Source organism: Benincasa hispida, unplaced genomic scaffold (assembly GCF_009727055.1).
Source record: "Benincasa hispida cultivar B227 unplaced genomic scaffold, ASM972705v1 Contig618, whole genome shotgun sequence".
Lineage (NCBI taxonomy): Eukaryota > Viridiplantae > Streptophyta > Magnoliopsida > Cucurbitales > Cucurbitaceae > Benincasa > Benincasa hispida.
In genome coordinates this window covers 295,987-310,382 of record NW_024064975.1, presented here as the reverse complement: position 1 = coordinate 310,382, position 14,396 = coordinate 295,987, and the positions used below count along the sequence as shown (strand labels likewise).

General features: G+C 33.3%; 1 protein-coding gene across 1 annotated transcript; it reads left to right on the top strand.

The window, feature by feature from the left end:
* The first annotated feature begins 1,317 nt into the window (after positions 1 to 1,317).
* Positions 1,318 to 2,743, top strand: LOC120069828 (zinc finger BED domain-containing protein RICESLEEPER 1-like). The gene is made up of 3 exons (XM_039021645.1): positions 1,318 to 1,405; positions 1,472 to 2,581; positions 2,679 to 2,743. The coding sequence occupies exons 1-3, from the start codon at positions 1,318 to 1,320 to the stop codon at positions 2,741 to 2,743; spliced, it is 1,263 nt and encodes a 420-aa protein (XP_038877573.1).
* The last annotated feature ends 11,653 nt before the right edge of the window (positions 2,744 to 14,396 follow it).

The window sequence follows — 14,396 nt, the reverse complement described above, 5'->3', positions numbered from 1 at the left end:
TGTTTGTTGCCGCCGCTGCCGACCCGCCGCACGACTTCTTCTTCTCTATCATCGTCGTTCTTTGTACTTCGTTCTTCATTCATGCTTGTTCGAGACCGCCAGTGAACCAGAGGAAAATTTGGTTCGTGAACCAGAGACAGCCGCTTCCGTTGGTGCTCGTTCAAGACTGCCGTCCGTTGGTGCTCGTTCGAGACCGCTGCCTGCAGCTCGTTCGAGCCAGTTCCCATCCGATTGAAATTTTAGGTAAATAAAATAAAATTTAAGTAACTAATGAAATTGTTAGGTAATCTTTATCTTATTTTAGCACAAATTTAATAGCTAATTAAAAATCAATTGGAAAGGGGAGAGATTTGATGTTGGTGATGTTGGTGATGTTGTCTTGTTGTTGTTGGTTGTTGTTGTATTTGAATTTTTAGTTTAAGTAAATGATTTTCTTTGAGGGTAATAAGTTTTCTCTCTATTTTCCCCTTTATAGGTACCATCTGTCTATCACAATGAGCTTGAGCAAAAACAATGATTGCATGATGATGTTGTTGTTATGCCATCACTACCACCACCACCACGAAAAGACGAAAGTGAGGAGACAGTTTCAAAGCATGCAAATGGACGAAAGAGGAAAAAATCATCTATGGTATGAGATCACTTTACTAAATATTCTCAATATAGTGATGATGATCCGCATGCTAAATGTAACTATTATGGTATGGTGTATGCATGTCATCCTGGAAGGAATGGAAATTCAACTATGAGAATGCATATTGAACACTACTGTAAAAAAAATCCTTATCAGATTAAGAAGTCTAAGTTAGATGTAACACAAACTAAGTTGGTTTTTAAAAACAATGAGGGTATTGGAGATAATTTACAATCACATTCATCCCTTAGTTATAAGATGTTTACTATTGAGAGTGCTCGGAGACTACTTGCTGAGATGATTATTATAGATGAGTTGCCATTTAAATTTGTGGAGAACCAAGGGTTTAAGAGGTTTGTGAATGGGATTTTGACGTTAGTAGAACCTAATTTTGTTCTTCCTTCTCGAAAAATAATTACTAAGGATATTTTGGGTATTTATGATAGCACGAAAGAGATGTTGAAGGACATTTTTGTGAAAGAAGGATATAGAGTGTCATTCACAACTGATACGTGGTCATCAATCCAAAATATGAACTATTTGGTTTTGACTGCACACTTTATTGATAAAGATTGGAAATTACATAACAGAATTCTTAATTTCACCCGAATTGATTGAGAAATGTCTAAAACAGTAGAAAACAGATTGAGAAATGTCTAAAATAGTGGGGTATTGAAAAGGTTATGACATTGACAGTTGATAATACTTCGTCAAATGATACTGCCATTGCTTATTTGAAGAAGCGTTTTAAGCATGGATTGGTGTTAAATGGTGAGTTCTTGCATGTTTGATGTTGTGCACATATATTGAACTTAATTGTATGTGATGGCCTAAAAGATATTAATGATTCATTGGTTCTAATTCGAGATGCTGTGAGGTTTGTTAGATCTTCTCCTGCTAGACTTGTCACATTTAAGAAGTGTATCAAAGAGGAGAACATAGATAGTAAAAGTATGTTGTGTCTTGATGTTCCAACTAGATGGAATTCTACTTATTTGATGCTTGAGCCTACTATAAAATTTGAAAAGGCATTTGAGAGGTTAGAAGACTACGACACAGTCTACATGAATGAGGAGAAAAAATCAACCACCAGGGATTGGGAAATTGCGAGAATATTTACCAAATTCTTGTCTTTGTATGTTTGCCAGTCCTTTGGTAAGCATACCTACAAACAAGGTCTCACGATTTGCAATACAGTCTTCCATGAGATTAGTATTGTTCAGAATTGTATAAAAAAATATTCAAGTGCAACTGGTCCTAATGATGTGCTTTTGCAAGAAATGGCAATGAAAATGCAAGAAAAGTTTGATAAGTATTGGGGAAAAAAAGATAGAATAAATTTATTCTTGTATGTTGCCTTTGTTTTAGACCCTCGTTATAAGATTAAATTTATTTTTCATTGCCTAAATCAATTATTTGATGTTGATGTGGCAAAAGCCATAGGAAGTAAGGTAGAGGGTGTTTTGAGAGCATTGTTCAATGAATACAATTTGTTACTATCAGTTGCTAATAAGGGTCAATCTTCATGTACCATTAAAAGTTCTCCATTTAGAACGACAAGTGCAAGTGTTTTAAAGATTTTTCATTTTGATTTTGATGATTTGGATGAAGATGATTCGCAAAGTGTGGATTCAGAAGTTGATATTTATTTACTGGAGCCTCGTGTTAAACGTGAAGATAACTTTGATGTCTTAGATTGGTGGAAGGGGAATTCTTCTAGATATAAGATTCTTAGAAAAATTGCTCGAGATCTTTTAGCAGTTCCGATATCCACAGTTGCTTTTGAGTCTGCATTCAACACTGGTGGGAAAGTAATTGATCCTTTTCGTACCTCATTATCTCCAACCATTGTTGAGGCACTTGTATGTGCGCAAAATCAGTTACGTTCTGAACAAATTAGCATTGGTTTACGACAATACTTGGAGGAAATTGAAGATGAAGAGGAAGGTTCATATATTCTAAACATATTTATAAATTTTTATTAACGTATTTATTCATATATTTATTATAGTAACTACTAACAAGTTTATGATTTGTTTCTTAGTTTTCATAACGGGATTGAACGAAGCGACAAATGCACAAAACAAGGAGAAGGAGAATCATGATTGACAAGCGAACAAATTTATTTGTATTAATTGGACTTTTGGAATTCAGCACTAGTGTTTAGCTTGTTATTTGCTTTTATGTGACTTAAACTTTGAAGGTAGTTGTTTGAAATTTGTGTATTATGTACTTTGGAGAACTTTTTAGGTTTTAACTTTTTATTGTAGTCATTTGGATTTATATGTTCTTACGAATTATTGTGGATTGATATGTTTTTATGAGTTATTGTGGATTGATATTTAAGAAATTTGTGTATTTTGTACTTTGGAGAACTTTTTAGTTTTTAACTTTTTATTGTAGTCATTTGGATTGATATGCTTTTATGAGTTATTGTGGATATATATTTAAGAAATTTGTGTATTGTGTACTTTGGACATGTTCTTATTATGGATTACTGGATTGATATTTAAATTATGTTTAGAGTATAAAAAAAAGAGAATATACAAATTTGAAAAAAAGGAACAAGGAAAATAAAAGGCAATTTAAATTATGATATTTAAATTATGTGAAAAATTGGTAAAATAAAAAAAGAGAATATACAAATTTCAAAAAAAGGAAGAAGGAAAATAGAAGGAAGAAGAAATTAAAAAAAAAACATTTAAAAATAGGCATAAAAAAAAAAATGAAACCGAACTGCACAAACGGTGTGTCACACCCCCTCCCAGATTACTCTTTTATTCAGGAAAAGGACATGACCGTGGTAGTTACTAACCCCTATTGCCCGCAACCACCACCAAGTCTTTTAATCTAATACCAACCTGTTACAAACACTAATAATCTACACATACAGCAAACCTCCCAAAGGGATTCTACAAAACTTTATAAACATACGCATACAGCCACAACATTACTTTTACAGGAAACAAAAAGGAAACATCCCAGAAGGCCCAATCATTCCTAAAGAAGCCCTAGTCCCTTTTACAAAACATGTGTACATAAACAGATTATCAACCTAAATCTTCTTAATAAGCCGAGACTTTTGGTGGCAAGCAGCAGCAGAATCAACCTTGAGGAAACTAATCGCTACCTGAGAAAAGAGAATACAAAAAATTGGTGAGCTAACAGCCCAGTGAGTGACTATAAAATCATAACGCAACAAGCATAGCAATACTTTGAACATGTAAACACACAAACGAGTAAACTCAACAATTGTCCCTAAATATAGTTTTAAGCCATTCTCGGAACGTCATTAAACGTTATTATTCCCTAATTGAGAACGAGCCTAAACGTTCTAGCTCCCAATGTTTACAACCAGCCAAGAGACCCATACCTTGGTCCCCATTCATAACTGCCTATGTGCACGTGGCCACTCTAAATACTATCATATTTTAGATACTTTCGCTCAGATACCTTTTCAAATTTTTCCTTCAGTATCAAGCTTCTATGATACCTTCTCATATGTCCTTCGGTATCAAATTGGCCGGATGCCTTCTCAAAAGTCCTTCGGTATCAAATTGGCTAGGTACCTTCTCAAGTGTCCTTCGGTACCTAATTGGTTGGATACCTTCTCAAAAGTCCTTCGGTATCAAATGTATATTCTGTAACACACACTAAGTTCCATAGCCTAGTATAACACAAGAGCTATTCCATTGCCACTCATTTACACAAGAATTCATTCTTCCGTAACCTTGCTTTAGAAAGCATATATCAAAATAAGAACATGGCTTTTCTAAAGGTTACACTACATACCTTGGCCTGTGCTATATACATACAAACCGAGAGACATGTATTAAGTTATTCTTCCACAATTTGTTGCTTGAGGAAGTGTAAACACATCATTAATGTCATCGTGCTTTACTTGATCAGATATGCGTGAATATTAAAAACTTAGAGTTTACTTAGTCACTCACAGTTCGTCAGGCTCCTATTGGTTTATACGCTTCCCCTAGCTCCTCTTGGCCTGAAAAGTTATAACTCCTGATTAAAACTACTTAGAATTCCTAGCTTATCTCAAATAATTTTTTTATTAAAAGAATTTCCATCAACACAGACAGCTTCACTGGCGAGATCCCCCTAACCGATGCTGGCGAGATCCCCACAAGCGACACTGGTGAAATCCTTTAGAGCGATACTAGCGATACCCTCTGGAGCAACACTAGCGATACCCTCTAGAGCGACACCAGCGATACCCTCTAGAGCGACACCAACGATACCAACACACCCGCAATACCATCTAGAGCGACACCAACGATATCCTCTAGAGTGATACCAAGCTTTTCTTGCGAAATTTTTAGCGATACTCACCTCAATTCCTAGTGAGATTTCCCCCGAGAGCGATACCCTCCTTAAAAGTCTCANATAGCAATACTATGAACATGTAAACACACAAACGAGTAAACTCAACAATTGTCCCTAAATATAGCTTTAAGCCATTCTCAGAACGTCACTAAATGTTATTATTCCCTAATTGAGAATGAGCCTAAAGGCTCTAGCTCCCAATGCTTACAACCAGTTAAGAGACCCATACTCTAGTCCCCTGTTCATAACAACCTACGTGCATGTGGCCACACTAAATACCATCATATTTTAGATACTTTCGCTCAGATACCTTCTCAAATTTTTCCTTCAGTATCGAGCTTCTATGATACCTTCTCATATGTCCTTCAGTATCAAATTGGTCGGATACCTTTTCAAAAGTCCTTCAGTATCAAATTGGCCAGGTACCTTCTCAAGTATCCTTCGGTACCTAATTGGTTGGATACCTTCTCAAAAGTCCTTCGGTATCAAATTAGCCGGATACCTTCTCATAAGTCATTTGGTATCAAATTGGCCAGGTACCTTCTCAAGTGTCCTTCGGTACCTAATTGGTTGGATACCTTCTCAAAAGTCCTTCGGTATCAAATGTGTATTTTGTAACACACGCTAAGTTCCTCAGCCTAGTATTACACAAGAGCTATTCCATTGCCACTCATTCACACAAGAATTCATTCTCCCGTATCCTCCCTTTAGAAAGCATACATCAAAATCAGAACATAGCTTTTGTAAAGGTTACACAACATACCTTGGCCTATGCTATAAACATACAAACCGGGAGACATGCATTAAGTTATTCTTCCACAATTTGTTGCTTGAAGGAGTGTAAATACATCATTAATGTCACTGTGCTTTACTTGATCAGATATGTGTGAATATTAAAACTTAGAGTTTACTTAGCCACTCACTGTTCGTCAGGGTCCTACTGGTTTGTACACTTCCCCTAACTCCTCTTGGCCTGAAAAGATATAACTCCTGATTAAAACTACTTAGAATTACTAGCTTATCTCAAATAATTTATTTATTAAAAGAACTTCCACCAACACAGACAGCTTCACTGGCGAGATCCCTCTAAGTGATGTTGGCGAGATCCCCCAAGCGATGCTGGCGAGATCCCCTCAAGCGACACTAGCGAGATCCCCACCAGCGACACTAGCGAGATCCTCTTAAAAGTCTCACTCTAATTCTCCACGTTGAACTGCTTGCTTGTTCTTCACAAGCAGCTGTCTGCTTATGCCCAATTCCCTGATACAACTTCAAAAATTCATAACTCAAAATCCAAAGCTCTTTTCAAGAAACTTCCTTCTACAAACTTGTTTAGATTTGAGTTAGCTTTCTTATCTTAAAATTTCAACTCAAAATTCCTTGTAGTTTGGCTTGAAACTTCCAAGATTCACCTTAGGTCGGGATTAATCTGTGGTTCTGCCTCTTTTGCAAATTCTCCTCCTTTATTTTTCTCCTCTTGCAATCGTTCTCCAACAGGACCACCTCGAAAACTAGATTCTCCCATCTTTCAAATGGCACCAAATTTACTAGATTTTCCTATGTCAATTTTCGAAACCATGGCTTTGAAGTTTCTCTTCCCTTTTAATCTCTCTACCACTTCCTGAATTCAAGGAATAAATTGCCACATCATCCTTTCTTAGTTCCTCCAGCCAGATAATGATTGAGTTCCTTCATTTAAGATATTTCCTTCTCTTTCTTCAAAATCCCTATAAACAACATTTTTATCTACTTTAAAAAATATATATGTAATATAGCACCCCTTTTGGCCAAAACATGCTTATCTAAGGAACCTAAGTTTGGGGTTTACACGATGTGGTTCGGTTTCATGTATAAATAAAATCAGTTTGGCTCGATTTGGCCTCCAAACCAACCACCTTTATCCTTATCTGATTCTCTTTGGGGTTTTGTAGTACAGACTGCAACATACATTTTGAATTGTGTTCCATCTAATAGTATACCAAAACACCTTTAGAATTATGGAATAGTCATAAAGCTTATTTACTTCATTTCAGAATGGGGTTGCCCAGCACATATGCTTGAGGCAAATCCAAGAAACTGGAACCTTGTTCAAAACTGTGCCTATTTGTAGGCTACCCCAAAGGAACGAGAGTTGGTTTCTTCTTCGACCCTAAGTAAAATAAAGTGTTTATATTGACAAACGCTACTTTTCTGGAAAAATACCACATAAGGGAGCACAAACCCCGCAGTAAGTTTGTATTGAATGAACTTTCCAAGGAATCTACTGAACCTTCAACAAGAGTTGTTAAAGAACCCAACACCTCAACAAGAGTTGTTAAAGAACCCACCTCAACAAGAGTTGTTGAAATTGGATCATCTAGTATGTCAAATCCATCTCAAATATTGAGGGACCCTCGACGTAGTGGGAGGGTTGCGAACCCACTTGTTCGTTACATAGGTTTAACAAAAAGAGTATTTAAGAGGGGGTATTATAAATATCATAATATGTGTGTAAAGTAGATACCCATGCTTAGTGTCAAAAGGACCGTGACATTTGCGCGTCACTCCATATGTAGACCATATGTCATAAAGTTATACATGATTAATGTCCAAATATGCTGAAAGAACCATTGAAGATCTTTAAGCAAAAATGGGATCGGACCCAAAATCCCAAACTTATAGAATGTTTAAACTTTACAGCAAACAAACATTATGCATCTAAAAAAAATTCAGCATGCTTAAAGAAAAACTACAGAAGAGAAAATGGGTTTAGAAATCCTTACCTTTGAAGACCGATCTTCAATGAAAATACCTCGGACGGAACGAACACCACCGCGAAAGTTATCTTTGTATTATCTGGATGAGAATCCAGGAGGTGTGGGCTCTAGCTATTTTGGATGAGGGAAAAGAAAGTTGGGAGGAGGAGAGATTGGAAAAAAGAAAATCACATAACGCTTCTATGTCAATTTTGTGTTGTCTCACTGTGAAAAAACATAATGTGGAAAATGAAGCAACCAACCCTACTATCACGTAGAGGAGAGAAATGAGGGGGGGCTCACAAAAAATGATTTTTAAAAAAATAAATAAAATAATTTATTTTTAATAAATCAATTAATATATATTTNAGCGACACTAGCGAGATCCTCTAGAGCGATACCCTCTGGAGCGACACCAGCGACACCAGCAATACCCTCTAGAGCGATACCAGCGACACCAGGGATATTTTCTAGAGCGATACCTGGCTTTTCTTGTGAAATTCTTAGCGATACTTACCTCAATTCCTAGCGAGATTTCACCCGAGAGTGATACCCTCCTTACAAAGTCTCGCTGTTATTCTCCACGTTGAACTGCTTGCTTGTTCTTTACAAGCAGCTGTCTGCTTATGCCCACCTCCCTGGTACAACTTCAAAAATTCATAACTCAAAATCCAGCGCTCTTTTCAAGAAACTTCCTTCTACAAACTTGTTTAGATTTGAATTAGATTTCTTACTTAAAATTTCAGCCCAAACTTCCTTGTAGTTTGGCTTGGAACTTCCAAATTTCACCATAGGTCCAAATTAATCCGTTATTCTGCATCTCTTGCAAATTCTCCTCCTTTGTTCTTCTCCTCTTGCAATCGTTCTCCAACAGGACCACCTCGTAAACTAGATTTCCCCCGCACCGAATTTACTAGATTTCCTCTTGTCAATTGTCGAAACCATGCCTTTGAAGTTTCTCTTCCCTTTTAATCTCTCTGCCACTTCCTGAATTCAAGGAATAAGTTGCCACGTCAGCCTCTCTTGGTGCCTCCAGCCAAACAATGATCGAGTTTCTTCATTTAAGATATTTCCTTCCCTTTCTTCATAATCCCTATAAAAAACATATTTATCTAATTGTTTTTTAAAAAAATATGTAATATAACACCCCTTTTGGCTAAACATGCTTATCTAAGGAACCTAAGTTTGGGGTTTACATAAAACCCAACAAACTCTCACATGGACTAAAACTTTAGTGGGGTCATTTACATATCATGTTGAAAGTGAGAGAAAAATAGAATATAATAAACTAATGCATCACATACCTAAGATTTCTCCTGCTTGCCCTAGATTTACATAACTCGTAGTCCTAGACATACTAAGTGACCTTCAAACACTTTAGCCATGAGGGCTTTTATAATCGGATAAGTAATGTGGTGCTATGAGGCTATCTGTTTGACGATCATGTCTCCTATTTGCACAATCTCCCTGATGGGATGATATTTACGCTCAATGTGCTTCCCATGCTTATGACTTCTGGATTCTTTAGAATTTGCAACTACTCTGTTATCACAATAGAGGTGATAGGCAGATGCATATTTGGAACCACTTCTAAATCTGTTAAGAACTTCTTAAGCCACATTGCTTCCCTTACCGCTTCATATACATCTACGTACTTGACTTCCATGGTGGAGTCAACAACCTTGTTTTATACTCCTCTAAACTACTGCTCCTCTTTTAGAGTGAACATTGATCCTGATGTAGATTTCGTTAAATCTTTATTGGTTTGAAAATCAGAGTTAGTGTATCCTATAAGGATCATATCCTTATCACCATAAACAAGTACATAGTCCCTCATTCTCTTAAGATCCTAGAGGATATTTTTAACAACATTCCAATTGTAGAAGTTAATCTCCTAAATCGAGTGTATCTTGTAGTTTGTAAAGACAAATTATATATCTAATAAAATAAGAGGTAGTTTATTAATGTTTAGACTGCTTTAAATCAATCTAACAAACTAAGATCCAAGGTTATTTTATGAAACTTGTAGAGGTTACAATTGATGTAAAGTGCTACAAATGATCTGATCCTGATCGTTCATATGGAAACATGCGAGCTAGGGTATTCTATACAAAGAGTTCGTATAAGACAAGACCGCAAAATGAATAGTCTCTCTATATAACACTGTTGCTAGAAGAAACTTACATTTCACTATGATGACCATAGATGACTTGATCTTAATCCTGAATGAGTTGTGAACTCCTGTCTATGAGGGCAATCCTTTGATTTGTATGAGTGAGAGTGGCCTTGTTAGTCGACTCAACAAATCTACCATTTGATGGTGTTGACAATCAACAAGTGGAAGAAATTTGGATGGTACTAAATCGTGAATGTCAGTTGCTCTCCAAGGTTGACACAATTTTCCAACTCAAGCATGCACTCGCCGAAGGAAGGACTCTAATCGTCAAGCCCACTGTATATGAAGAAGAAGGAGTCACGACTAGGGCAACAAGAAGAATTATTCAAACGGACAAAATCTAATTCAATCCAATTAATATAAACATTTTTTTAATAAGAAAGGGGTAAAACTTTAAATGGAAAGATGTTAAAAATTAGATCTTTTTTGTTCTACCACGACTACTTGAACCCGACCATTTGACTGGATGGATGGTGATGTGCAAGCGTGTGAGGAAAATGTCTATTTCCACCCCATCCACAAGTTAAGTCCCTCATCATGCCCTTTCATTTATACCATTTTAGTATTGCTAAAACTTCCAATGTGCGACAACTGCTTTCCCAATTCCTCTTCTTTTTGTTATGAGCCTTGCCCCAAAAGTCATTCACCACATAAAAATGCAAAGACCAAAATAATCATTAAAACTACTTTTTTAAATAATAAGTTTATGTTTGGTAACGACTTTATTTTTTTGTTTTTTTGTTTTTTTGTTTATGAAATTATTTATACATATTTACACTTAAATTTCATATAATGGTTTTTACATTTCTCAGAGAAACACTTGAATTCTTAGTCAAAATCTGAAAACATAAACTCCCTTTTGAAAAATACTTTATCCATCAAAATTTAAGGCTATATATATGTACCATCGGTTTCGCTTGATTTTAACTGGTCTTTTAAATAAAAAATTGAAAGGGGCCAATATATTTTTTGTTTTTTCCAAATGCAAACCAATATTTCCAATTTCAAACTAAAAATCAAATCAAACGAATTAATCTATTTGGATTGATTTAATTTGTTGAATTTTTGGTTTTTTGTTGCACTCCTAGAAGAAAATGTGGAAAAAGGAGTAGGAACATGAGTGAGTAATTGGAGAGAGGAGAGAGAGAATTTTTCCTTTTAAAAAATTTATTGTTATAATATTTCAGGTTGACATTAAAAATAATAAGAAAAATCATCCTTTTTGAAGAATATGTGTGTTCGATCCCCGAGTTTTAAAAATGTACTTTTTTTAGTTCTCATGTTTATAAGATAGACTCATTTGGTTCTTGAGTTTTCAAAATGTACATTTTTAGTTTTGAGTTTTAGAAAATAGGTTTAAAAAGTTCCTCAAATAACTTTATACTAAGTTCCTCAAATAACTTTATACTATTATTTTGAGTAATTATCATTTTAAATTAGAAGAATAATTTTTAAAAATCACATCATCTCTAAAATTATTTTTTCTATTTTAATAATCATATAATTATTTTTTAAAAAATCAAACAAAAAAAATACTTCAAGGACTTTTTAAACTTATTTTTATAAACTTGGGGACTAAAAATATACATTTTCAAAACGCAGGGACCAAATACACGTATTCTTCAAATCTTAAGGATTAAAAATATATTTTTTCCAAAATAATAATAATAAAAATGATCTATTACCGTAGAAAAGAGAAAAAGTAATATCTTTTATAACCTATTCCTCAAAACTGAGGGATTAAAATACATATTTTCAAATTTTAAAATCCCAAACGAATATAACCCAGTAAACCTATTCCTTAAAACTTAATGATTAATTTTTCCAATAAATAATATCTCTATTACTCTTTATCTAGCTTTTATTTCCCTACAAAATACCTCTCCCTCATTTTGCTACATCTCTCTCTACTCTTCTAATTTTCTACTATTTTTTTGTTTGTTAAATGTTAAAAAAAAAAATGCTATCCAAGATCTAAACTTTTTTATTTGATAAATTTTTTTAAATGTAAAACAGGAAGATAAAAAACCAAAAATTTAAAGAGTTATAAAACAAGCCTCAAAAAATTAATAAAGGACATTTATTCTCTTTTTAATTTTCATTCTCTTGATTTTTCTAAATAAACATTGTTCAACAATGATCTTCACTTTTTGTTTTGTTTTTTTTGTTTTTTTGTTTTTTTTTTTTTTAATTTCTTTTGTCAAATAATGATTTTCACTTATTTAAAAGAAAAATCTTAGTTTTTAAGAAATAATCGTAAAGTAAAATGATCGTAGAATTTGGGGAATTAAAAATATGATGGGATTTTATTGTTATTTTTTTAATTTGTTCCAAAAAGGGCACTAATCAATCATGAACTAGCTAGCATGGTATAAAACAATGGTATAAAGTAAAATTAATCATTTAAGTTCTATTTGGTAACTATTTGATTTTTAATTTTTGGTTTTTGAAAATTAAGTCTATAAACACTACTTCCACCTTTATATTTCTTTCTTTGGTTATCTATTTTTTACCAATGATTTAAAAAATAAAGTCAAATTTTAAAAACTAAAATAAGTAACTTTTAAAACTTGTTTTTGTTTTTGAAATTTGACTAAGAATTCAACTATTTTACTTAAGAAATATGCAAAGTACGAAATGAGGAGGAAATGTGCTTAATTTTTAGAAACCAATAACAAAAAAAATGAAATAGTTATCAAACGAACGTAGCTAAATCAAAGGGTGGTTGTGCTTCCAAGAGCCCATGATATATATTGCTAAGAAAAATCATTGAAATTCACTTTCCTTTGTAGCAAAGATATTACTTTGGGTTTTTTGTTTTTTTTTGTTTTCTTTTCTTTTTTTACTCTTTCATTTTTTAGTATGGAATGGGAAGTAAAGTGTATTAATGAGGAACTCCAAAAATCTTATCATTGCTGGCTTGGCTGATCCATGAAGCAAAATTTATATTCCCTTTTCAATAATTAATTCTATTTTGTACATTATCAATTAATTAGCCTTAAAAGCTATAGAGTGCTAGTTACTTAACCTAAACTTCAGTCTCAAACTATGATTTAAAACAGACAATTGGGCTTTGATTGATATTATAAGTGTCAGCATAAACTCTCTGCAAAAATTAATTAAAAAAAACTTTCACCGACAAATTTAATAAAAAAAATTTAATTAAAATAGAAATAAAGAAAGAGAAATTACAATTGCCGAGAGAGAGACGTTACATCGTATTCAAGAAGGTAATGTCGTCAAAATTGAGGGTTTGAAGTTGGGAAATTTTAGTATTACGGAAGTACGTATCATTAGGAAGCATGATAATCGAAAAATCGAGTCGGTCGATCGAATCAAAATCGGTTGATTGAAGAAGGAGAAGGATTGGTCTGTGTTGGTTTGGAAAAATTCCAAATCAAATAATAAAACCGGTCAAACCAATCGATCGACTTTTATTCCTCGATGATCGAGGTCGGTTCGAACATTTACTAAACCGACCATAATCTGTTCGACGATGGTTTGATCGGAAAACCAACTTCAACCGACTGATGCTCACCCTTACGTATCATAATTCTCTTAATCACATTAAAATTTGTCTTTATAAATATTTATAGAACTCACATTAATTTAAGTGGATTTTTCTATTTTTAAAAGTATATTGGCATGACATAGAAGAATAAATAAAAATAGTATAAAAAATTGTCCATAGGAAAATTTTCCGGATGTTTGAAACCTTGCCCTTAATTTAATTTGGACTAAAAAAAAGAAATAAACCACACCATTCTTCAAAAGATTTTATTCCAAATAATGGTAAACTTAAATAAGATGGTAAAATATGCAGAATTTGTAAAATATAGTTTTTAAAATTAGTTTTATAACACAGGCTAGGGGTATGATTTCGAAACTTCTTAAAATTAGATGTGTATTTATAATAATCAATACGTGAAAGATATTTAAAATATATATTTCTTCTTAAAATTAGATATTTCAAACATGCATTTCAAGGGTTTTTTTTTAATTATTTTTAATTTTTTTAAAATTTTATTTTAATTTTTGGTACAATAGGAGTGAGGATTCGAATGGCAAGGAAATTGTATTTCTCACGCTATACAAAAATCGTATAAAAAATGAGAATTGTATATATTAAATTAAATTGCACCTATATCATATAACCTTCTTTTGTAATGTATAATAATAATAATAATAATAATAATTCAATTTAGAAAAAAATATTTGCCACATTGTAAGTTTTAATTAGATAATTAATTGGGCTGCACAAAAATAGATGCAACTCAACTAACCTCCAATTTTTTTCTTAATAATATATTTTTCAACAATACAAAAATAAAAAGTGATATACTTTATATTTAATAATCATTTAATCAACGATACACAATTGATTTTATATATGTATACAATTGTACGTTTATCTTAGATAGGAATGTTCAAATAACATGATAACTCAAACAATCCAGACTATCCAACAAAAATTATAAAGGTTGGGTTGGGTGGGGTTAGTCTTGGGGTT

Bases quoted from the DNA above. Each gene is read 5' to 3' on its own strand.
- LOC120069828 (XM_039021645.1), top strand. From the start codon at position 1,318: ATGACATTGACAGTTGATAATACTTCGTCAAATGATACTGCCATTGCT. The intron at 1,406-1,471 runs GTGAGTTCTTGC...ATGGCCTAAAAG, and splicing joins GCATGGATTGGTGTTAAATG to ATATTAATGATTCATTGGTT. The intron at 2,582-2,678 runs GTTCATATATTC...TTTGTTTCTTAG, and splicing joins AATTGAAGATGAAGAGGAAG to TTTTCATAACGGGATTGAAC.